Source organism: Ahaetulla prasina, chromosome 2 (genome assembly GCF_028640845.1).
Source record: "Ahaetulla prasina isolate Xishuangbanna chromosome 2, ASM2864084v1, whole genome shotgun sequence".
In the NCBI taxonomy this organism is placed as follows: Eukaryota; Metazoa; Chordata; class Lepidosauria; order Squamata; family Colubridae; genus Ahaetulla; species Ahaetulla prasina.
Window position 1 is genome coordinate 177,838,350 of NC_080540.1, and position 24,551 is coordinate 177,862,900.

At 40.5% G+C, this 24,551-nt stretch overlaps 1 protein-coding gene across 1 annotated transcript in view; it reads left to right on the forward strand.

Moving 5' to 3' along the window:
* Positions 1 to 16,240, forward strand: part of SMC1A (structural maintenance of chromosomes 1A) — a 32,337-nt gene extending 16,097 nt beyond the window's left edge. The window contains exons 13-25 of the mRNA XM_058173497.1: positions 440 to 577; positions 2,082 to 2,198; positions 2,510 to 2,616; positions 2,737 to 2,878; positions 2,974 to 3,119; positions 4,682 to 4,835; positions 4,925 to 5,035; positions 10,217 to 10,373; positions 10,582 to 10,736; positions 12,613 to 12,764; positions 14,442 to 14,511; positions 14,614 to 14,724; positions 15,625 to 16,240. Of these exons, the coding sequence (XP_058029480.1) occupies positions 440 to 577; positions 2,082 to 2,198; positions 2,510 to 2,616; positions 2,737 to 2,878; positions 2,974 to 3,119; positions 4,682 to 4,835; positions 4,925 to 5,035; positions 10,217 to 10,373; positions 10,582 to 10,736; positions 12,613 to 12,764; positions 14,442 to 14,511; positions 14,614 to 14,724; positions 15,625 to 15,708 (1,644 nt within the window). The 3' untranslated portion in view covers positions 15,709 to 16,240. The remainder of the gene's footprint in view (positions 1 to 439; positions 578 to 2,081; positions 2,199 to 2,509; positions 2,617 to 2,736; positions 2,879 to 2,973; positions 3,120 to 4,681; positions 4,836 to 4,924; positions 5,036 to 10,216; positions 10,374 to 10,581; positions 10,737 to 12,612; positions 12,765 to 14,441; positions 14,512 to 14,613; positions 14,725 to 15,624) is intronic.
* The last annotated feature ends 8,311 nt before the right edge of the window (positions 16,241 to 24,551 follow it).

Consider the following 24,551-nt stretch of genomic DNA (forward strand, 5'->3'; position numbering starts at 1 on the left):
AAATTGATTGTATCTGGGACAGCACATTTTTACTACTATTTATGGTAGATTTAATGTAATGCAATGATTTCTGTTTAAGATCTCCCTGTTTTGATGAATTGCATAAATATCTCAAATAAGGAAACCACATCTTCATTTTTTCCTGTTAGAAATCATTCATTTCCGTATCATACTTCAGCTGTGTGAAATACGATTTATTATTAATTTTCCAGATATTATTCTTGACGTCTAACCCAGGGGTCTCCAACCTTAGCAACTTTAAGACTTGTGGACTTCAACTGCCAGAGTTCCTGGGAATTGAAGTCCACAAGTCTTAAAGTTGCCAAGGTTTACTGCTACATATACATTCATATTTAACCGCTTCTTTGCTTTAGCTCAGTCTTTGCATTCCATTTTTGGGGATTGGTTTAATTGGGGTCATTAAATCTCCCTACCCTAGGAACAAATGAAGGCTAAGCGTAAAGAGGCAGAGCTTCGTCAGGTCCAGTCACAGGCCCATGGCTTGCAGATGCGCTTGAAATACTCCCAGAGTGATTTAGAACAAACCAAGACCCGTCACCTCGCTCTCAATCTTCAGGTATGACAGTTGCTTGCTGGAACTAAAACCTCCAACTTCCATTCAGCTCCATGAATTATGTGATAAACTCAATTTTTTCCCTGTGGACTAATGCAGCAAATGGTGAATGAGGGAGAACAGTGTGGAGGAAGTTGGCAAGGGAGCCTTAAATCATTTGGAAGGAACTGATAAGAAAAACAAATCAATAGGATTCTTCACCACCACTCTGTTTAATTTGATTTATGCTGCATAATGTAGTGTCAACACAGAACTGAACCTGGCAGAAGCCATTTTCCTGGTTCAGTGTTGCCATGCTGTATGGGAGGGGGGAAGAATTTGGAATGTATTACTAGACACAACACAGAGCTTTCTCACGAGAGCCAAGATCATCTCCTGGGTGATGGAGGAAGGAGGAGATGATTTGTAGGAGAAGCCTGCCAATTAATCTAATTGGCCAATGTGATTAATGACACTGGGGGAAGGGGTCATTACTGGTTTTAATTATACTGTAACCACAGGGGAAAAAAATCAGAGTCGGCTTTCCTTCAAAGTGTGCTGATAAAGAATTTCTTTGAGGAAGTGCCTGACCTAAGAGTTCTGATTTGCTTGGGTTCCTTAATCAGAACCTTTACATGTAGCAGAAGAGCAGGCAGAGCTAGGGGGCATTGTAAAGCAGGTCATCAGCTTTGAGTCTTTACATTCCCACAAACAGTCCAAGTCCAATCCTTCCTGAATTCCATTGACCCTTATCTGAACCATGATGGCGCAGTGGTTAGAATGCAGTATTGTAGGCTGACTCTTATCATTGTTGGGATTTCGATCCTGACCAGCTCAAGGTTGACTCAGTCTTCCATCCTTCTGAGGTCAGTAAAATGAGAGCTCAGATTGTTGGGGTAAAGCACCATGAAGCAGTATATAAGTCTAAGTGCTATTGCTGACGCCAATTTAGTGTTGATCTTTAGTTGACATAGTTGAATAAATCTTCTGAGCTATAATCTAATGGATTATCCTAATTTTTTGCGCCTGACAATTAGCTGATGGTGTGCTTAACTCCTCCCCCTGCTCCGCCTGCTCTTCTCTACAGAGGCTTTTGAGCTTACATTTTATAAAATAATTATTTGCATCCTGTGATGTCCTTTTTAATTTTGCAAGTCTTAAATTAGGTGAAATAGTTTCATGACTGAAAAAAATGGACAATGGTGCAAAAATAATAGTTCTATTAGCTATAGCCAAAATTTTAAAAGGTTCGCAAGTATAGTATATTAGATTCTGTATTGCAAGTGATGAAATGCTTCCGTAAAATGGTGTTCACTAATCTGAAAAGCAGAGCCTGCAGGAAAACGCTGGGATGAAGAAACGCCAATGATGAAATGCATATTATGCATATATGTTCAAAAGATATAAGATGCCATTTTTCCAAAAGATCAAAATGTTAGTTTTTCCATGTAGAAAGAGAAAAGGGAATTCTATCAGCAGTCTCTTATTTCTTCTGAGTTCTGTCCTGATTCAGTATTATTCCCAACAGGAGAAGTCCAAGCTGGAAAGTGAGCTTGCCAATTTTGGGCCCCGCATAAACGACATCAAGCACATCATACAGGGGCGAGAGCGTGAGATGAAGGAGCTGAAGGAAAAGATGAACCAGGTATGGTGGATCAAGAGCAAGAGCAGGCAAAGAGGCATGGCTTAAAACAGGAAAAGCAGGTGCAGGTTATATAATAGGATAGAAACCTGAAGATAGTTGATAATCTGGAAAGTTGCAGAAATAGCAGCAATTTAGAAAGTGGGGGGGAAAAGAGTGCAACCATATTTTTAACATATTCTCTACGCTGTTGGTTAAGGATGCTTGACATCTTATATCAAGGTAGAAAGTGTTCAGTTATTCATTTTAACACACTCACACCTTCATTTTATGCTTAAGACCGGTCTTATATAAGTCTTTTCCCATCATTGCAGGTAGAAGATGAAGTATTTGAGGAATTCTGCCGAGAAATCGGAGTGAGAAATATCCGGGAGTTTGAGGAAGAGAAGGTGAAACGCCAGAATGAGATTGCCAAAAAAAGGTATTGGTCCCATTTCTGTCACCCTGGCACTTCCAGATCAAGGATGCTAGATTTTTACTAACTTTAATATGGAGAGGGAGGCTTGGATTATACCATAATTTTTCCCTTTTCCCTTCCCAGGCTGGAATTTGAAAATCAAAAGACCCGCCTAGGCATCCAGCTGGACTTTGAAAAGAACCAACTGAAAGAAGATCAGGACAAAGTGCACATGTGGGAGCAGACGGTCAAGAAAGATGAAGCTGAGATAGAAAAACTCAAGAAGGTGTGTTGGGGACTAGCGCTATGTTGCATCCATGATTTAGAGTGAGAAAAGCACCACCAATTTAACATCTGTGCTTTCCCTGTTGATGATCACAGGAGGAACAGCGGCATATGAAGATCATAGATGAGACCATGGCACAGCTGCAGGACCTGAAGAACCAGCACCTGGCCAAGAAATCTGAGGTGAATGATAAGAACCATGAGATGGAAGAGATTCGTAAGAAGCTGGGAGGGGCCAACAAGTAAGTCTGACCTACGAGAGCAAGATCTAAGCAGGAAGGTAGAGCTATCTACCATTGCCCCTGCTTCATCTGGTAAATTATATCTGGTGGCTAATTTCAGCCTATGGTTTTAATGAATTGAAGAGTTCTTATGTTTGGGGAGGGAACTGTTAAAGATGCAAAGGCAAGACTCTGTCAGCGTTTTGTATCAGGTAACTCCCAGGACCAGGCTGATGTTTCTGGGAAACCTACTAATTTAGATGATCACAACTTTTCTACCTTGTCCCAACATCCAGCAATCAGAGTATACTGCTGCTGAAAATGGAAGGTTCTATTTTGCTACCACAATCAATAGCTGTTGATGGAGGTTAACTGCAAGTCCTTCATTTTAACCCAAGATCCATGGAGCTTGGTTTGAATTAGTAGCTAGGTGCGGCTCCATTCCTGAGTCATCAGAAACAGTGAGAGCCTGATTTTTGCAATGTTTGGAGAGAGAAGGAAGTGTGTATGGCGGTGGTTCTCAACCTGTGATCCGCAAATCCCTGGGGGGCCACGGTGTCTTCACAGGGGAGTTCATGAAGGCTTGAAGAAATAATGTGATTTAAATCTTGAGTTAAGTCTTGGGGTCTGTGGCCATAATCCATGGCCACAAAAAGTATTTAAACAGGGTCCGTAGTGAAGAAAAGGTTGAGAACCACTGATGTATGGTATATTTTTTATGTTTTTAAATTTATTTGACCCTGTTAACATAATTACCAAAATAATCTTTAAATGTAAACAAAGAGGAAAACCACAGAGGACAAAAAAATCCACACATTATTTGTATAGCATAGCATCAATGGTCACAGTACAGTACAAAATATTATTGTAAAATATTACAAAATCTCTGCCATAGAACCTTTATTGCTGCACCCTCTGGTTAGAAAATACTGTTTTTTCAAAAATATCACCTATTTGCAATAACCATTTTATAAAACCTGTAATATCACTTTTTTCAGTATAATTATTTCAGTCATACACACACACACTGGCTTAATTTCAGATAAATCGACATATTTCAAAGCTTTGGTACATCACATTAACTTCATTAACATTTTAAGATTTTCCCATATATGCACTTATATATACCGTAACATTTTATTCTGAAAAGATATCAAATGATCACATGACCATGTGTCAGTGAACCATGCATTTTTGAATGAAGCTGTGGATGCCATAAGCTAATTGCACTCAATTAACTTCTTAAGCTTCTTCACCTCCTTCCACAAAAGCATCCCAAACCATCTGAAATGTTTGGCATTGTACACTCAGAGAGAGAACTCAAATGAGATGGCCACATTGGTTACTAATCCCTGCCAAAGGTTGCAGTTGTGTAAAATTACACTTCTGAAGTCTTTTAAACTATCAGAAGAGTTTATAAGAATCTTAATCAAAGGTGTTTGCTGTCTCCAGTCCTGAAAGACTCATAATGAGAATGTCTGATGTATGTATTTCTAATCATGGCATTGCCTAGTTCAAGATTTCTACAGAGATGGAAGCTGCTTTGTCTGGACTGTCCTTTCACTTTGGGCCATTTTCTGCAGAGAGATGACTCACTTGCAGAAGGAAGTCACCGCCATTGAGACCAAGCTGGAGCAGAAGCGTAGTGACCGCCACAATTTACTGCAAGCCTGCAAAATGCAAGACATTAAGCTACCCCTCTCCAAAGGCACCATGGATGATATCAGCCAGGAGGAGGTAAGAAAGTAACTCTACAGGGAGGAAAGAATTCTGAGCCAGGATGCACGGTTTAAGTGAACTTCCCTTTGTCTTTTGGTTGATTTTAGGGTGGCTCCCAAGGGGAAGAGCCAACCAGCAGTTCCCAGAGGACTTCCAACATGTATGCGCGAGAAGCTCTGATTGAGATGGACTATAGTGACCTCTCTGAGGATTTGAAGGTAAGGAGAGCTCTCTGGGGTTGACCATCTGTGGAGGTGTAATAGAATGCATGGATGACCTTGGGGAACAAGGGGAAGAGATGTTGCCTAGGAAACAATCAGATAATAGGTACAGAAAATATCTAAATGAAAATGAAATAAAAGCAATAGGACTAATTCAGAATAAAAATAGAACATTTTTTTTTTAAAAAAAGTCGATGTTAAAGAGAATAGTGACAAGCTATTTTCCCCATATTTTATTTTATCTAATATTTTGTTTTTCAAAAATTGTCCTTGTTGTGTAAAACTCTCTAGTGAGGAAGACAAGCAAGTCATTTGGGAGAAAACAATCACATTCTGCATGCCAGTGCTAAGGTGGTGAGAGAATAAGTAGCATAAATGAGGAGGCACATGTAGGATCTATCCTGGTGGCAAACCATTGCAGTCATTTATGATATATGGAGGGTGACTAGGCAAAAAAAGTATAACTTCTGAAAACCTGAAGGGTTGGGAAATATCTTAGCTTAAGTTTAAATCAGTGGGGGTCACTTTAATTTTTCTGAGTAGTTAAGATTATGAATAGGGGCCCAAATCATTCTGAGACTTAGGAAGGAATAATTCCCCAGTTTTGGATAAATCCAGTTACTTCCATTCCCATTAAAAATCTTTGTCAGACCTGCCTCAGCTTGAGCCTCTAAGAAAGAATGATCCTTAACTCCATTTGTTGAGAAAGGTATAGTTTATTAGAAATCAAGTGAAATTCAAAGCCAGAACTTAAATTTGCACACCAAAATCCCCAAGTCTTCCCTTTCCTTAGATACCTCCCCATACTTCCCCCCGCCATGTCCAATCGAATTCAAAGATGTTTTCAGAATGGTAGGTTCAAGTGTGGGTTGGTATGGAGCTGTACTCCGTTCCAGCCCGTTGACCTTGAAACCGTGTCTCAGAGAAACAATGAACTTTTCATTTTCCTTGAAATCTCCCCCCTAGAATTCACAACAGCCTTGCACTGAGCGATAGCAAAAGGCAAGTGTGAAGTGGTAGTTGACACTTTTCAAATCTAGAACATAGAAGTACAACACCTTCTAGAGAAGGGGTCACTAATCTTTCAGACCTCAAGGACCACTAAATTCATAATTTTAAATCCCGTGGACCACTAATATGAATTTTTAAAAAAGATAAATAGTATTTAATGCAATATAAAAATGCAAATAATTTTTCTGCGGACCACCAAAATTTTCTCACGAATCACTAGTGGTTCATGGACCACCAGTTTATTTATTTATTTATTTATTGTATTTTTATACTGCCCTATCTCCCTAGGGACTCAGGGCGGTTCACAGCCAGATAAAAATATACATATAAATACAAAATAAAACATCCATTAAAAAACTTATTACAGATGGCCGAATAATTAACATGACAATACAAATAATAAAATCCCCATTAAAACGAATTCGAATTTAAAATCTAGTCCAGTCCTGCGCAAATAAATAGATGTGTCTTAAGCTCGCGGCGAAAGGTTCGAAGATCAGGAAGTTGGCGGAGTCCTGGGGGAAGTTCGTTCCAGAGAGTGGGGTCCCCCACAGAGAAGGCCCTTCCCCTGGGTGTCGCCAGCCGGCACTGCCTGGCCAACGGCACCCTGAGGAGTCCCTCTCTGTGAGGGTGCACGGGTCGGTGAGAGGTATTCGGTAGCAGCAGACGGTCCCATAAGTAACCCGGCCCTATGCCATGGAGCGCTTTAAAGATAGTTACCAAAACCTTGAAGCGCACCCGGAAGGCCACAGGTAGCCAGTGCAGTCTGCGCAGGAGAGGTGTCACATGGGAGCCACGAGGGGCTCCCTCTATCACCCGTGCAGCCGCGTTCTGAACTAACTGGAGCCTCCGGGTGCTCCTCAAGGGGAGCCCCATGTAGAGAGCATTGCAGTAATCCAGTTGGTGACCGCTGTTCTAGAGCAAGTCTTAAGGGCCTAATGATTAGAGAGAAGAGTAGGAGAAAGGCTTTTTGTGCAAGCAGACTTTCTTAATGTGCTGTTGAGTACTTAAAATAGTTGCATACGAAACAAGAAATTCAGCTTTATAAAATTATGAAGTCTCTAAATTATCTTTTTATTGCTATACTTTGAAGTAAAACCTGATCAGAATGTTAGGCTTTATAATTTATTAAATGGCCAGAAGAAAGGATGTTTATTGCAGCTGATTTACAGTTCCTTACAAAGCTTTAGAATTGATTAAAGAAAAGTATTGTGGAGCATGTAGTGTTTGTCTCCTAAAAACCTATTTGTCTAATCCCAAGGATTAGAGTGACCTTCTCCAGCCTGGTGTCTTTTAAATGTGTTGGGCGTCAGTCTTTCATAATCCCTTCCAAATGCTGGCTGGGAATCATGGAGGCTGATCCACAATCATATTTAAACCTCAGCCTACTTTGAAGAGTGTAAGGTTCATCCTATGTTGCCTGTCATCTGTAGGATTTTTGATAAGTGATGTTTATCATATTAATAGCCACCTATGGGAATGCTGTATGCAAAAGGCCAAAGAGTGTAGTTTCAAGCTGAGTTAAACATTAGGACTTGTTTGTTAAGATGTTTACCAGGAAGGCAAGGAACAGGATTACCATCTTGAGGGTGCAAAGGAAACATGCTTCCTCATCTGGATACAGGGGTTGGACAGGAATATAGTTGGATTTGACCATAAGATATCCGATACATGGGAGACGACTTCCGGTATCCAGCGGCAACGGACGTCTGGAAGGCTTCTCCTGCCTCCAGCGCCCGAATCCGGCCGCCGCCGAGGCCCTCAGGGGCCAGGTGTTCCGAAAAGGACACCTGCCGCACGGACGGCTCGCCAGGGGTCTCCCAGCCGACATACAGGACTGTGGGGACCGATGCTGGCGCGTCCTAGGCTCGGCGGGGTTCGGAGGCCACAGGCCGCGGCCATTATTTTGGTCGTCGCCTGGGCCGCTGTGCCCGGTGACACCGGGGCATTGGATTTATAACTGCAGCAGCCTGGTGGTGAACAGGGCACGGAGAAGAATTGAGGAGGAGAAGGGAAGGGAATATCGGTAAACGTGAGTGGAGTGCTCCGGAGTGCGGGGGGGTTTTTTCTCCCCTGCGGTTGGAAGGAGCACGAGTTATTCTGGAGAGAGGAGAACTTAAAATAAGAAGATTACCGGTTTTGTGGAGCTCTGGAGAGAAGAGGTGATGGAGAAATTTAGGAGGGAAGGTTTGAGGCCCCCCCTCCTTCTGGGGAACAGTGGTGGCGTCCAGCTTCCGCCTTCACTATGAGAATTTTGATGACATCACTTCCCTTGGGCTTCCTGGTTGACTAACTGTACTCTGGACTCGTTGCTCCTGTGAGTGCCCCCTGGTGGATCCGGAGGAAATTACAAGGATACTGTGCCTGCCTGAGGATTTTGTAATTTTTTTTTCCTTAATGGCAAAAGGTCAGAGACCAACTTCTGGAGAGATGGAGAGAATTTTGGAAAAGTTATCTAATATGGACAAGAAATTGATGAAATAAGAGCAGAAATTGTGACTATCCAAAAGGATTTAAAGGATACTCAACAAGTTTCAGCAGAAAACAAGCAGAAAGTGGAAGGTTTGAGGGTGAGATGCGGCAGTGCAGAAAAGAGAGGAGACGACAGGCAATGCTGTGCTTGACCACAGATGGATAAAATGTCTTATTTCCTTAGGTTTCAAAATTTGGAAGAAGTGGACGAAGAAGGCTTGAGAGATGTTGTGACTAAATTGTTGGGAGAATTTCTTGGGAGAGGTGTTGATTTCATGAATTGGGATGTGGATCGAGTTTATAGAGTTAATTCGCAATATGCACGCACGCATGCAGTTCCCAGAGAGGTTCATGTCAAATTTGTGAGAAGAGAGACGAGATGAAATTTTAGAAAACATAGGAGTGGGGCACTGATTTACAGGGGCAGGGAGATAGCCATTCTGAGGCAGATTCCCAGACAGGTACGTGAAAAAGAAAGAAATATTATTTTTGTCAAGCAAATTGTACCAGAAGGAGTGGGCTTCAGATGGCTGATGCCAGAGGGATTGATGATTTTCCGGGAGGGCATTACGAAAAAATCAGTACAATTATGGAGGCTACGGCCTATGTGGAGGAACACAAAGCCTTCCTGGAATCAGATGACCCAGGATTTGAAGAAGGGGAGGTTATAGATCATGGGGCTGAAGCGGCTGCCGCTGTTGCGGCCCTGGAGTTGGGTCAGGCTGAACCCAGAGTTCTGAGATCCAAAACTAGGAAGTGATAAAGATATTTGGGATTGTGTTGGTTTTCCTTATTCTCTTTTGTACGATATTCTGTTTATTCTTGACTCTTCTTTATTACGTATTTAAAATTTGCAAACTTAGCTACTTCGTGTCACCTGCTTGCCTTATGGCTGTTGTATGTGTTAAAAAATTTGAGTAAAATTCTTATTTTAGATAAGAAAAATGAAAATTTACCATACCTGATATGTATTTGTATAAACCTTTTTTGACTAATAAAAACTTTTTGAATAATAAAAAAAAAAAAAAAAGATATCCGATACATGACATAGATAGCAACATTAGATAACAAGTTGAAGGCAAAAGATCAATCAAGGGTCAAGGATTTTAGATGTCCATAGAAGATGAATAGTCAGAAGAAGAGGGTATACTGCGTCTTGGACTATTGAGGGGATAAAGGGATCGGACCTCAAAGGCCTTCGGACATCAAAGCAGCTACAACTTGAGTCCATTTTTTTATTGCTCATGACATCTCCTTGTATTTGTTAGGTTTTGTGAAGGTATTGACATTTGATTAGAGCTGTACCTTTTGTAAAAAACCTTCAAAAAGAATAGTTAAAAGATAAATTTAAGAGTCTTTAATTTTAAATAACCAGGAGTTTTTACCACATATATAACTGCTGTTTACTTCTAAAAGTAGAGTCTCAGTTATCTTTTTCTTACCACCATGGCTTAAAAGATGAGAGTGAACTTATTCAGAAATTCCAGTGCTTGAGAGAAAGGAAAGATGAGGTTGCAACTTGTAAGACTCACTAGTAATTCACTTTTCCTAAAGAGTTACAATGTCTTTTGCTCTAGCGTTGCGAGAATTGTTTGAACTGTCTTACATTCTGGGTGTGAAAGACCAGTGCTGTGTTCCTTTACAAAAGCTGGTTCTCTGACTCTCAGAACTACTTTCTCTTAATTCTCCTTGAAGGACGTTCAGTCTGAAGATGAGATCAAACAGGAGATGAATCAACTACAACAGAAATTGAATGAGCAACAGAGCATATTACAGCGAATTGCTGCCCCAAACATGAAGGCCATGGAGAAGCTGGAAAGTGTGAGGGACAAGTTCCAGGAGACCTCTGATGGTACCAGATCACTTTTATACTCTCAGCTATCTCGGCTTTTCCTCAAACAGATGCCGTCCTGGTGTTGGATTGCAACTCCATATAATTTCTAGCAAGCATCTTTATATCCAGTGCTTCAGAAGGGCATCAGTTTGGGGGATGCCCAATTTTATGGTTGGCCTCTTGCTGAAAAGATGGGATGATTTATGCTTGCTCCTTTTTCTACCAGAATTTGAGGCTGCCCGGAAACGTGCAAAGAAAGCCAAGCAGGCCTTCGAGCAGATAAAAAAGGAGCGCTTTGACCGTTTCAACTTCTGCTTTGAGTCAGTAGCTACCAACATCGATGAGATCTACAAGGCTTTGTCACGAAATAGCAGCGCCCAGGTGAGGATGCTATATTTGGAAGAGGGCTGCATGCCGGCACATCCAACAACTGCATCAAGAAAAAGCAGGATTCTGTGACTTACATTAATTGTGCAGATTTTGCATAATTGCTTAAGTTACATCATGCTTTTCAACAGATGTTCTTTTGCACTATTCTGGTCTGGAGAGGCAAGTAAGGCCCTGATGCTTCATATACCCACTCTTTTACAGAGGCACTTTTTTCTTTTGTGCATTTGCAGACAGCGTTCAGACACTAAAGCAGATCCTTTCAGCCATAAAAGTAAAAACCTCTGCATCTCTTTTTTTTAAATTGCAAGTCAGGGATTCTGAAGAAGCTGAGCTCCACATCAAATATACAGTTCAGCACTTCTTCAGAATCAAAGTATAAACGCAATCCAGTACATTAGTGAAGGAGAGTACATAACTTTTGTGGGTCATGGATCTATTTGACATGTGAGTAGGTGGGACCAAGGGAAAAAAATTAAAAGAGTTGTTATTTATTTTAGTATAACTAAATTCAATGTGGCTGATAAGATTACTCTCCATTATTTAATTATGTAATAGTTTCTCCCATTGGTCAAAGATTTTTTGTGTTAAGTGAGGGCTACGTCTAAGGATTTCAGGGAATTCATATGATCCTGAGGCCTCGGGTATATATTTCTGCCTTAGGTCTATTATGGCTCAACATTTCATAAGTCATCATCATCATCATCATCATCATCATCATCATCATAATAATAATATTTTAATTTGTATACCGCCCTTCTCCCGAAGGACTCAGGGCGGTGAACAGGCAGATAAAATATAAATACACACAATAATTAAAAACATCCCTTAAAAAACTAATTTAAATGCCCAAAATGTTAAAAAACGTACTCCCCCGTAAAATCACAAAATTTTAAAAACCCATCCAATAAAAATAAAACTCAGGCTAGTCCAGCCATACGAAATAAATGAGTATTAAGTTCGCGGCGAAAGGTCCTAAGGTCAGGTAATTGTCGAAGTCCGAGGGGAAGTTCGTTCCACAGGGTCGGAGCTTATATAATGATAATTATAATATAATTATAATGAATGCTGTGTCTTAAAATGGAATGAAACTTTCAACAAACAGCAAGTTTGTGTGTCTGTTCATGCAAACACTCTGTTTTCTTTCCCTAAATAGCCAATTTTTGATTGGGAAAGAGTGTAATTGAGAGCCAGCTTGCTGCAAATTGGACATCAAAATTTCATTCTCATGGGAGTCAGGTAAAAATTGGATTCATGCAAATTTGCTTTCCAGTTGCAAACAGAGTTGTCTGCAAAAATGTCATTCAACACACAGAACACAGATCAAAGGCTAGTGGCTGTTCTTTCATTCATATGCAAAGTGTAATATTTATCCAAGAGTGAGGCTTTGATTTGCTGCCCCCTGTGTTGTCATTGCCCCAGTTTTTGCACCTGGCAACAGCCTGATCCCCTCTCTCAGAGTCCTAATTGTGCAGAACCAATTATTTTTGCCTGTAACTTTTGCTGCCTGAAGAACTACATAAATGGTTATATTGAAATAGCATCACTGTTTGTGAAGAGAAGGAAATAAGTGCAGCTCTCATTCTTGCCCTCCAATCAGTGATGATATAATGAAGGGGTGGGGTTTTTTTCAACTGTAATGAGTACAAATGTTAATACCTTCCTTGAAAAAAATAATGTCACAATTCTTGATCTTCTGAACGTGGAACCCCACGAACATCCTCTATTCCTGGAAATAGACCATGTATATGCATTCTTCCCTTTTCCCTCTTAGGTGTGGTTATAATTTCATAATACTTTAAATGATAAATATTTTGTTATTAAGGTATTTGGTGGGCTCCCTCAATATCTTCCTTTTTTCCCCCTGCAGGCCTTTTTAGGTCCTGAGAACCCAGAAGAGCCTTACCTGGATGGCATCAATTACAATTGCGTAGCTCCAGGCAAACGCTTCAGGCCAATGGATAATCTGTCTGGTGGGGAGAAGACAGTGGCAGCTTTAGCTCTGCTCTTTGCTATTCACAGGTGAGGCCAAACTCGCTGTGAAGGAAGATCTGGTTAGAGTTGGAATTATCCAGATTTGAGATTTGGAACATTAGTAGAGGGGTGGGGTGGGGGGTGAGAAGACCAGAATTGTAGAGATGACTCGTTGTTCTTTAAACACTTTGAAGGGTGTACATTTTCTGGTGGGTCTACATTTTAGCCATTTAGCCGAAACTGTTTTCTGTTGTAGAGAAGTATAAACCCGGAGAATGTGCTTTGACAGGTCAGATAGATGCAGAGGTCACATGATGTGGACATTACAGGTGCTATGGAATGTTGCCCTGCCTAGTTGCCAGGATAACATGTCCAGTCACAAACAAAAGTGTCCCATGAGGCAGAGACTTTGGAGATCACAAAGAAAAGTTTGTAGCCACATTGGGCACAAAACTGAGATCGCCAGATGTCCCAAAAGATAGGTGCCACATTTTGAGAATCTTTGCCTTGGCATAGTTTCCAGGGACTCCTTTCGTGAGATTCAGATTTGGAGGGTGGGATCAACAGGATAAATGCATCCCTGGTTTATATCAATGGATCTAAAGCTATTTGAGTATGACAAACCTTTTTTAACATCAAAACATTCTGCAATCACCTTGCCGATAGAAATTGTAGTTTAATACCTGTCGATTGAAAAAAAAAATAGCTACATAGCTACATGGTAATTTTGAGAAATTCTTTTAGATAGATTTTTATGTAGTTGAAAAATTGGGTTTATATGTAAAAAGGAATTTATTCAGGTTACAGAATGTTATCATTTTTGCATTTACTGGAAATTTCCTGCTAATTCTGTCCCTCTTGTTTTCAAAAATGAATAAAACAGTTAAAATAAATTCATTTTTTAAATGACTAGCCTCTTCCCCCTCTCATTTACTTATTTTCTTATTAGACAAAGAAGTCCTTTTCCATGCTTAGAGGAACAGCTACATCCTTTCATTTGGCTGCTGGAGGGTGGCTGGGTGTGCTAGGCAGGAAGGGTTAGGTGAGGCTGTGATTTTTGTTGCAAGCTCCACCTAATGTGTGTGATAGTAGCCATGAAGAGGCCAATTAGTCTTCAGCAGTGGACTCAGGAAAACTGAAGGCTATCAAAATTTATAGGAGAAGGAAAATTTCAGAGAAGACTATGAGAGGTGAGATAACTAGGTAGTTCTGGGGAGGGGGGCAAAGAGAGTAGAATACGCATAGCCACAGTATGGTGACGAGGTTGGATATATGAGTGTTTGTGGGCAGCTTCTGTAATTACGTAAAGGCATGATACAGGAAACACGACAGCAGGAAAAGCATATCGTAGGAGGGAGAGAACTACTGGGCTGACCTAGGAGATCTGAGCTGGTCGCTTTTTCTTCCGACTGGTGTCACAATATCCTTCTGTCCATTTCACCCAACATGTTGTGTGGCCAATATCTCTGTTAGCAGAAAACAGGGCAAGCTGCTTTGTTTTGTTTCCCTTGCACTGGTCCCCTGCCTAGAATATGGGAATCCTTTGTATGTACAAAGCACCTACAAAGGGAGTATCTTAACATGGCGACTGGTAGGACAATCTTCTATCTTGAAAATGGTGTTCTACTGCAGGTGAACGTGGACAGGATAGAGCTAGTTGGGGGGGAAAAAGGCTTATTGCCATTGAAGCAACTCATTCATGTGATTGCCATTTCTGTCCCCCAGCTACAAGCCTGCTCCATTTTTTGTCTTGGATGAGATTGATGCTGCTTTGGATAATACCAACATTGGAAAGGTTGGTAGGATTGAATGGATGAGCAAATTTTACTGCCTCCATGGGAAAGATTTGGACAGCTGCCAATTCACCCTTTTCTCCCCACCCCCCTTTTCCAAACAGGTAGCCAATTACATCAAGGAACAATCGACTTGCAACTTCCAAGCCATTGTTATTTCCCTGAAGGAGGAGTTCTACACCAAGGCTGAGAGTCTCATTGGTGTTTACCCTGAGGTAGGAATGTGGATAGTGGAGGAAGATATATCTCAGATAGTATTACTTACAATATTATGCTTCTTTCCCCTTGAATGAAATTGAAACTTCTGAGATCTCATATTAAGGCAGCCCCACTAGAAAGCAAGATGAAAGCATTTTGGGAACCAAAGGCAATGCCTAGGGACGATGTAGTGGGAATCTCTTGTGAACAAACCTCCCTTCAAGAGAATGCTGGGATTCTAATTTGCATAGAGGTTCCCTGAATAATATCCTTTCAAAAAAAGCTGTGAGCATTGAGGAAAAACAGTGATGACCAAAATAAGAAGGAGTAAGATTTTTTCTTTTATTAAGGAAAGAAAACTAGGTGGGATATAAAAATAAATATGACACTTCCAACCAGAATTTTTTTATGGGGTGGGGAACCAATCCTATTCCTTTCCTCTCTCTCCAGAGGCTTTTTCCTAAATTAAAGATAAGAACAAATCTTAAAAGCTGAGCCTGTTTTGGTTCAAGAAATCCTTCTGTAAAATGAATGTACAGGTAATCCTTGAGTTACATCCTTTCATTAAGTGACCATTCAAAGTCATGACATGAAAGAAAAAATGGTAACTACAACCAGTCCTCAAGTTCCATCCATTTCAGTGCCTCTGATCAAGTGCCCAAGGCAGGGGAATCGTGTGGTCCTTCCCTAATGACCACAAGCAGGATTGCTAGAACTGCTGTTGCTAAGTGGTGTGGTCACATGATATTTTGCTTAACAACCACTTTGCGTAGTAATGGAAATTCCCATCCCAATTAAAGTTGCAATTCAAGGACTACTTATTTTTTTATCTTCATATTTGATTTTGAATCTAGCTGCTGTAGAAGAACAAGAACAGGATGATATATTGTACCATTTTTCTTTTTTTCCCCCAATAGCAAGGAGACTGTGTCATCAGCAAAGTCTTGACTTTCGATCTCACAAAGTATCCTGATGCCAACCCAAATCCCAGTGAGCAGTAGACACAGAAGAAACTGAACTTCTGCTTATTTTTTCCAACTTTACCTTCTACTAGTCCCATGTTGCTGTTGTTGTTTCCCTCCTACAAAGGCCTTAAAACATTGCCTGCCCTTTATTTCTCCTATGGAACTGCTAGCAGGTGTGTGTTGGGCAAGGGGTGAAAATAACCTAAATGTTTAAAGACAAAGCGGCACCACTTTTAGATTGGGGGCCGTCATCTTTGTGTCTGCAATGACAGATTTTTCCCTTCTCTCTAAAACTGTAGCTGCAAAGCTACGTTCTGTCTCATCCCTCTTTTTAAAAGACAGCATCTCATTGCTGTACGGGAGAAAAGGAAAGGAGAAATCTTGTTTCTCCAGTGTAACCTACTTTGTTCTTTATAAAACTCTTTATAGGACCAAAATAATGGTGGTTTCATGAGAATTCTTCTCATGCCAAGCTGTCACCTAAAGCGTGGCTCCAGATTTTGCTCGTTTTTTAGCCTGATATCGTGTGTGTTTTTGTGTGTGATTGAAATTAAAATATTTCACTTCCGTTCTCTGTTCTGATTTTTCCTTGCCAAAGGTGCAATGGGAAGGGGAGATTGGTGAGGTTGTGGCTTGACGGAATGCATTAATTCTTTTCATTAGGAGGTGCCAAGGTTGGCCCAAAGTCACTGAGCTTCTTGAACATTCTCCTCCAGCCCCAATGGCCCCATAAATCCTGCAAGCTTCAGATCTTGAGTGAGTGCTGATGAATCTTTTGGGGCCAGAAGCAATTTACTAACAGGGTCGTTGTGCAAACAGTGCTGGGAGGAAAGTCTGAAACTCTCTCTCTCTCTCTCTCTCTCTCTCTCTCTCTCTTTCCTCTTGGAAGCTGAGCAGCCTTGCAACTTAGTATTATTTTTTTTTGCCAATAACAGCAGCACTGATGGTCTAAACGACAATCTCTGATGTGACCTGGCAATCAAAGGCATTATCATATTGTATTTTATTCCAAGTTTTTCTGTTCCAAAAGCAGATACTTTATACTTAGCAAGACAGTGATGTTCCCAGGAAAGCCAATTCCAGGTCCACCATGTTCGTAGCTGTATTTTTTTCTGCTTTTCCCCCCGGATTCCATTGTAATTTATCCTGATTTTGCTAATAATTGGGAGGGGAAAGGAACTTTTGGGTCTGTTGAAGCCTTATTCCTTAACCATAGGAAACGGTATTTACTCATCCCTGTGGTTGGTGGAGGTAGCATATTTTTCAGACACATTTTCCTGGCAAAGTATTGAAATTCGTTCTTTTAACAAAACTTAAATTGAGCTTCTCAGTTGAACAGTGTCCCTTAATAATACTTTTAGTACTTTTTCTGGACTTCTGTGGACTTATGCAATTTCACAGCACATGTGTACAGTACCAGTATTTATAATAGTAAGTACAGCAACCAGCCTACTAAGCCAATCTTGAAAAGTTAAATAAATAAAATTAAATCTGGCTAATATTAACACCAGAAAATTGAAGGATATTAAAGGGTAATGGCAAATCACCTTTATATTTTTCCTAAGAAAATAACATGATCATGTCTCTGAAAATACCAGAAATCAAGCTCAACTAAAGGAAACTCTTTTTTATGAAATTATGGCATCTTGATTGTCACTGATAGAAGCTATTTTGTTAGATGAAAGAGGAGAAACACTGCCAACAGTACCCCATGCAGTACAACAGATCTATATGTGAATCCTTTTGAGAATTGTTGGATTGTAATAAAATTATCTGGGATAAAAATATTCTTATTGTACATAAACCTTGTGTGGCTTATAGTGATTTTTCTCTTGCAAAAGACAGATGTTGCCACTTCCTCTTTTTATTTTAAAATCATCAAGTTTCCAGCCCTTAGGAATGAGGCATTAACCTTAGAGATTGATCTCCCCTTTCCTGCTGCCATTATAGAAGCCAGGAGGAGGGTTCAGTTGTTTCCATAATTCTTCGTATTTGCTTATACAATAGAATCTGCTTAGTGCAGAAATGCTACCATTACCAGAGTGCCTCTCGGTGAAGAAGACATGCAGTAAAGAGAAACTGGCTTTCTCGCTGACTAACTGCTCTACAGTACTCTCCAGCTGCTTTCAGTGTTAGGAACATTTTTGTCACTCTCATTTGGGATCTACTATGATGTAACTTAGATATATTATTCCAACAAGAGCACTGGAATGCTGAAGAACAGGTTTTGACCTATGCATCATTGTTTCAGGTAAGTGAAGAATTGCCATATCACGTCTCAAGATTTCTCAAGGCTAAATGTTTCCAGGTGCTTTATATGACTTGGTTTCCTAGGCCTCTGAACAAATGTGATGCCAGAATTTAACACAGTTTTCGGAATGAGATCTGATAAAACAGTACAAAAGGAACTATTCCTTCCTGTGATTTGAAACTATACTTCTACTGATGTAGCCTAAAATTGTATTTGCCAATTTCTGTCGCCACTGGTTAGACTTGTGCTAACTGCTCTGTTTCTATGTTTGTCTAAAATAGGAATATCTGATTCAAAACAAAATAAGCCCCACTTAGCATTCAAAACATTTTAGTAATGACATGTTTTCTTGTTGCTGCTAATTTCTAATTTCTTTTTCCCCCTCAAGGTTCTGTCTTTTTCTTTCTTGCCCACAGGGCTATATTATGCAATATATAACCGGTTATGGCAATTCATGATTTTGTTCACAAGAGACACTATATACCGGATAAACTATAGGAACAATATGATCATGCTGTGTGTTACAGCCAATAAGATCTAAATGTACTGTGTGCAAGAAAGATGTTAAAGAATATAAAAAATATTGGACCTTTCAACACACATTGCAGAGTTATATTATTTTTTTCACTCAGTACTGTAAATCACAAAATTAGGCTGAATTAATGGAGATTCAGTAAGCCCTAGCATGGTAATGTATCTCATGACTTCCCCATCCTTCCCAAGTAATATGTACCAAAGCATCAAAAATTTGCAGATTATGTAACATTATTCTTACTGAAGCAATATTCCCATTAATTTGTCTTTGTTACATGTAGCATATTATGCGATTTTTTAAATACTTTAAGGAATTTTCAGCTGTTTCTCAGGGTAGTCAAAGGATGATTATTTCATAAATTCTGTAAATTTAAACAGGATGCCCACTAATATTTTTTTCCTCTGGACTGTAAATAAGTTTCCCTCTGCAGAAGTGACAGACTACATTGGCACGGGCTTGTTATTTGGGTAGTAATACTGGAAACAAGCATTGGAGATTAATAATTTTATGAACTCTTAATTAAGTCATTGGCTGCTCATCAGTAGCATTCACTAGAGCAGGGGTGTCCAAACTTGGTCCCTTTAAGACTTGTGGATTTCAACTCCCAGAGTCCCTCAGCCAGCAAAGCTGGCTGAGGAACTCTGGTAGTTGAAGTCCACAAGTCTTAAAGGGACCAAGTTTGGACACCCCTGCACTAGAGTATATATTTTCACCAGAGAAGTGAATAGTTACATTCTGAGGATTTGTTTTTAGAAAGATAGCTGAGAGGGTGTTGACTTTGCTTGTCAGAAGCTGGCTGGGAAGTCACGCATGGCCATCACTTGACCCTGGAATGCTGCATCTGTCATAAATATATGCCAGTTGCCACCCAACCGATTTTGATCACGTGACTGAGGATGCTTTGACAGTCATAAGTGTGAGGACCAATCCTAAATCACTTTTTTCGATGACCTAGTTGTAACAAGTTGCTTATTGAATGGTTGTAAGTCAACCATTGTAAGACCTAGAGTCTGCAGTATTCTTAACTTTAGACCAGTGGGTCCCAGACTGGGCAGAGGCTCCTCAGTTCTTCAATGGCTTCTCAGGCATCCTAATGACCATTTGATAAGTGCTTGAAAAGATAGTTCAGCAAAGCTACCTATCATATTTAGGGGAAAATAGTTTTTCTCCTTACCATCCAATATGCATACACACCTTCATGTTGGGTGAGACTTGATTATCTTCTGGCTTCCCACTCATTATATTTTAGCACATTTGATGTTTCTAAAATATTCTGTGTGCCTTGTTTCCATAACGACGGAACAACTCTGCTATCAGGAGGAGATGTGTGTGGGGTGTGTATGTGTGTGAAATCTGACCTTTCGACACAATGACAAACACAAGATTGTATTGATTAAGCAAAAAGGCTATCCTTGTCACAGCATTTTGGTTTTTTGATACGAGAATGATCCAGACAGCATTCCCTCCTGCTCTTACAAACTGCCCAAAAGATCCAATCCAAGTAAATTCCCAAGTAAAGTGAATAGGAATTGCCTAGGAACAGTGCTTCTCTAGGTCAGAAAAACTTATCAGTTTAAATGGAGCCCAAGAGATTTGCTGGCTGCCAAACTGTGGCAAGCAAAATGGCTATCAACCTAAGGCCCTGGTCTTCGATCCTTCCCTGTTTCTGTTACTCATCCTTTAGTAACGGTGAGGGCCTCCGCAAATATGCCTTACTGGAACATGGCTCCTGACACTGATTATGGCTTAGCTAGGCTCTGAGTCATCCCAAGCCCCGCCCACTTTCTTCGCCTGCCGCTTTGCTTAATTTGATTCTGAGCTCAGCTTCCCATTCTTCCAGTCTTTAAGCCAGTTTGACCATTTTTTGGTAATAATTTTTAAGAAAGAAAGGCAACAGCGCTAACAGTAACCCGAGGCAAGATGAGAGGTTCCCCTCAGAATTTATATTTGCGAAGACTTGACAGAATGGGAAAATATCCGAACTAAATTTGTGAAGGAGAATGTGCCAACAAGAAACTTAAAATGTTCTGGGCCACATATAGTTCTTAGGAAACTGCCTTCCCTTGTATAAGTCAATGCTACAAAGAGATGAAGTTGTGCTCACAAAAAAAATATTTTGAATAATTTAACTAAAAGTTACCAAGGATGCAAGATAAATGCGAGCTGTTCAGTTCCCGCTGCTGTATAGACATGATTGTGGCAATAAGCAGATATTACCATAACTGTTGCTGTCAGTTCAGGATCAGCTTATATATTATAGCAGCCACAGAGGTGGAAATTCTTGGAAATCTGTCCCCAACCTGGCTTTTCAAACAGGGTGTGCATCACCCTTATAATGAAATCTATCCACTTCAATGCTGGTCATTTTTCTTTCCATTCTTGAGGGACTACCTTAATTAGGCTTCCTCACTTAATGAATCAGTTAATTGGTTGATTGATTTAATTTCTATCAGCTTCAGTCAAAAGATTCTTGGAGAGCTAAACTAAATCAAACTACACTAAAATGTCCACAGCGCAAATAGGAATTAAAAAATGGGTGATCCAAAATAACATTTAAAACTATTATATAACACAATACATTAAAACATTTCCAAAAACCAGACCAAGATACAATAAACAAACAGCAAAAACCATAATTTAAAGGCCTTTTTAGTCTACCTTTTTTACCCTAGTTTCCTAAACCTAATAAATTTGGCATCCTTCAGATTTTGGAGCTATATAACTATGAACTATCTGAGGACAGGAGCAGCAATTGGCTCAAAATCAGGGTTAAAATGAGGCAGTAAGAAATTCTTTTGGAGAGCTCTTTTCTTAGGCCATGGGGGTAAACCTCTCTTTGCTGGTGAACACATCTCAAAGTGACGTGCACTCTTAACAAAATGATTGCCATGGGCAGGCTTTCCTATTCACAAAAACGTAACCACGAGGGTGGATTGTATGAGCAGCCACAAAACACTAAATTATCCAAAGGCAAACTGGTGAGTTTGATCCCTGCCACCTTCTTTAGCTTCTGTATCACCGCTCTGAACTTACCGTTCCCTTTTATTCTGAAAATTGTGTGGGAAGCACCTTCCAAAACAAAGCATTTGGCTGTAGCCACCTGCTATTTTATTTTAAAATGCTTCTGGGGATATGGAAGTGTCCTTAGAAATAAAAATGGGGCAAAAGATGGACTTTTTTTGGTTTTGCAACATGTTACTTTCCCTTTAAATGAAGAACAAAATTGGGGATATGTTGTCTTGTGGGCACAGTGATTTCAGGCATGCATTACCTATGGATGTACTCAGACTGCAACAATACAAACCTGATTAAGCAGTAGAAAGTCAGGATTAGGTACTGTTAGTTCATTGGGGAAATTAATTGTTTCCTGGGGTTAACATGGAAATCTTGAATAGATAAGGCCCAGAGATACCTGAATTTTAGCCTGGGCCAGTTCTTTTATACAAGGATATAATGTCTCTAGGATTAAGCTATGGCTTGTTTAATCATGGTTTGTTTAACAAACCACATTTGGCTGGGTTCTCACCATATGTTAAATCATAAACCATGATTCAGAAGCCCCAATGGCTGGATTGTATATAGCATGCAGAGGCAACACCAAATGGTGCTATGGCTTAGCAGAGAGTGTGAATCAGATTGCAAATGGGGTATACAAAGCTCAGTACTTTACCAAATAAGAAAATTAATTTAAAAACCGAAGTAGTGTGTCCACAGACATATTACAGGCTTTCTCCCTGACACGCTATTTTTCTGTATAATAGGAAATTTGTTTGGAAGGATTCAGTAATATGATTACCCAGCGACTACAGAAGTCCTAGAGTCCAGACATTTCTCTTCAGTGGAAAGTTCTGTGGAGATAAATCAGAATGTTCTTAAGTTTGGTTTAGACTCAGTGTGTTTTGAGACTTGCAATTTGTTCAATAAACCACAAGAAGTTGTGACCTAACAAGACATATGAACTCAGTACTGCTAAAAGGGGATTGCTAATCTCCAAACACTGTCTGACTCAATAGAATTGTCATGTAAGTATTCCAAATAAAGCTGAAAACACATGAGCTTTCAAGGAGAGTTATTTGTAAGATGAATATAGCATTGCTGGGCTTAAAAATACATTTTAAAAGGGCAGATAATACTTTTTTACTCTGCTTTACGGACTATAGGGACAATGAAACAACTACCCTAATCTGTATCATTTCTCTCAGTGGTGACCCAACCATAAAGCAGGTTTTGGGTACTATTAAGAGCAGTAGAGTGGGAGGTAAAATGAAAGGGAACTGTAAGAGCACCTATTTTCTTCTAAATTGAGGTCTTCAATTAATCAGTTAACATCCTTGCTTGGATTTTCTGCCTGAAAGAAAAATATCCTGACCTCCATCCTAATCTGATATTTTAGGTCTAAATTGCTTGCACTTTTAGAATAGAATAGAATAGAATAGAATAGAATAGAATAGAATAGAATAGAATTTTTTATTGGCCAAGTGTGATTGGACACACAAGGAATTTGTCTTTTGAAATGCATATTTCATTTTTAGGAAAGTGCTCCTATATTGTATAGAGAGGTTACAAAGGGCATCTTCAACCAGATTATGCAAAATATCCTAAAATTTATCAAATATAGTCTTACGTAATTTACATATACATTCACCTAATCCATTTATTGTGATAAACCATTTTAACCACGGTTTGGTAATTAACACAAAATGAACTGAGTTTGCAAATCATGCTGAATTACAATGCAATTTATTTTGGCTTCATGAAGTAGTTCTAGTATACTGTGATATGCTATCATGGAAATGGCCCAAGACTAATTAATTAAAGATTGATTATGTAGAGTTTTAATTAGAAGACTAAACTGTGAATCAAAGAGACTCCTGTTCAGATCTCATTTCAGCTGTGAACTCAGAGAATTACCTTAGATAAATCATTATTCCTTCAGCCTCAGGGCAGCTCATTCTAATCTAGAGGTAACTCGTTACCTGGTAGTTGTAAGGTTTCAGAGTTAATGGTGGTCAAAACATTTTAATGGTGGTTTTATGGCAACTAGAAATAAAGAAATAGGAAATAAATCCTCCTAGGCTGATTTGGTTATGACCTTAGCAAAAGGGCATAATAACTCCAAGGAAACTAGGATTCACGCAGGGGTGAAATCTAAAAATTTTTGCTATCTGTTCTGTGGGTGTGGCTTGGTGGGTGGGTGTGTCCTGTGACTGAGTGGGCGTGGTCAACTCAATGTCACTCACAGTCATGCCCACTCAGTCACAACCCCCCCACCAAGCCACGCCCACAGAACCCAGTAGGGAAAAAATAATTTCTATTCTGCCTTTTCTCTTTTTGCGAGATGCCTGCAGCTGCAGCCTCTCTGCCCGCTTGCCACCCACTTGCCACCTGTTCTCCCTTCACCTTGGGTCGGGGCCCGGGGCCCAGGGATGCACCATTCTCCTAGGCCCCGGAGCTGCCACCTGCCTCAACGGGGTTGGGGAATACACCATTCCCCAACTCCGGCCTTTCTCCGGAGCTGCCGCCCACTCACCGCTTGCTCGCCCTTCGCCTTTGGTCAGAGGCCAGGGCCCAGGGACGCCCCATTCCCTGAGGCCCCGGAGTCGCTCCCTGCTCGCCGTCTCCTCAACCGCGTCGGGGAATGCACCATTCCCTGACACCAGCCTTGTCCCAGAGCCGCCGCCCACACTTCCGTCACCACGCGGCATATACTTACTTTCCTCCAGCGGCTGGCTGCCAGGAAAGGCAAGTGTCCAAAAGTTATCGGAGTTGCTCTCCTTGAATATGCCACCTTGTTCTATGAATACGCGCACATCCAACCTGCCGCTGATAAATAAATGAAATAAACGGTGTGCGCTTGTGCAGCTGGTGCATGAAACAAGCAGCAATGGCAGCGGCATATTCAAGGAGAGGGACTCCAGTAACTTTTGGATGCTTGTCTTTCCTGGTAGCCAGCCGCTGGAAGAAAGTAAGTATACGCTGCGTGGCGAAGGAAGAGCGGGAGGCGGCTCTGGGGCAAGGCTGGTGTCGGGGAATAGTGCCTTCCCTGACCCGGTGAAGGCAGGCGGCAAGCAGGGGTTGGCTTCGGGGTCTCAG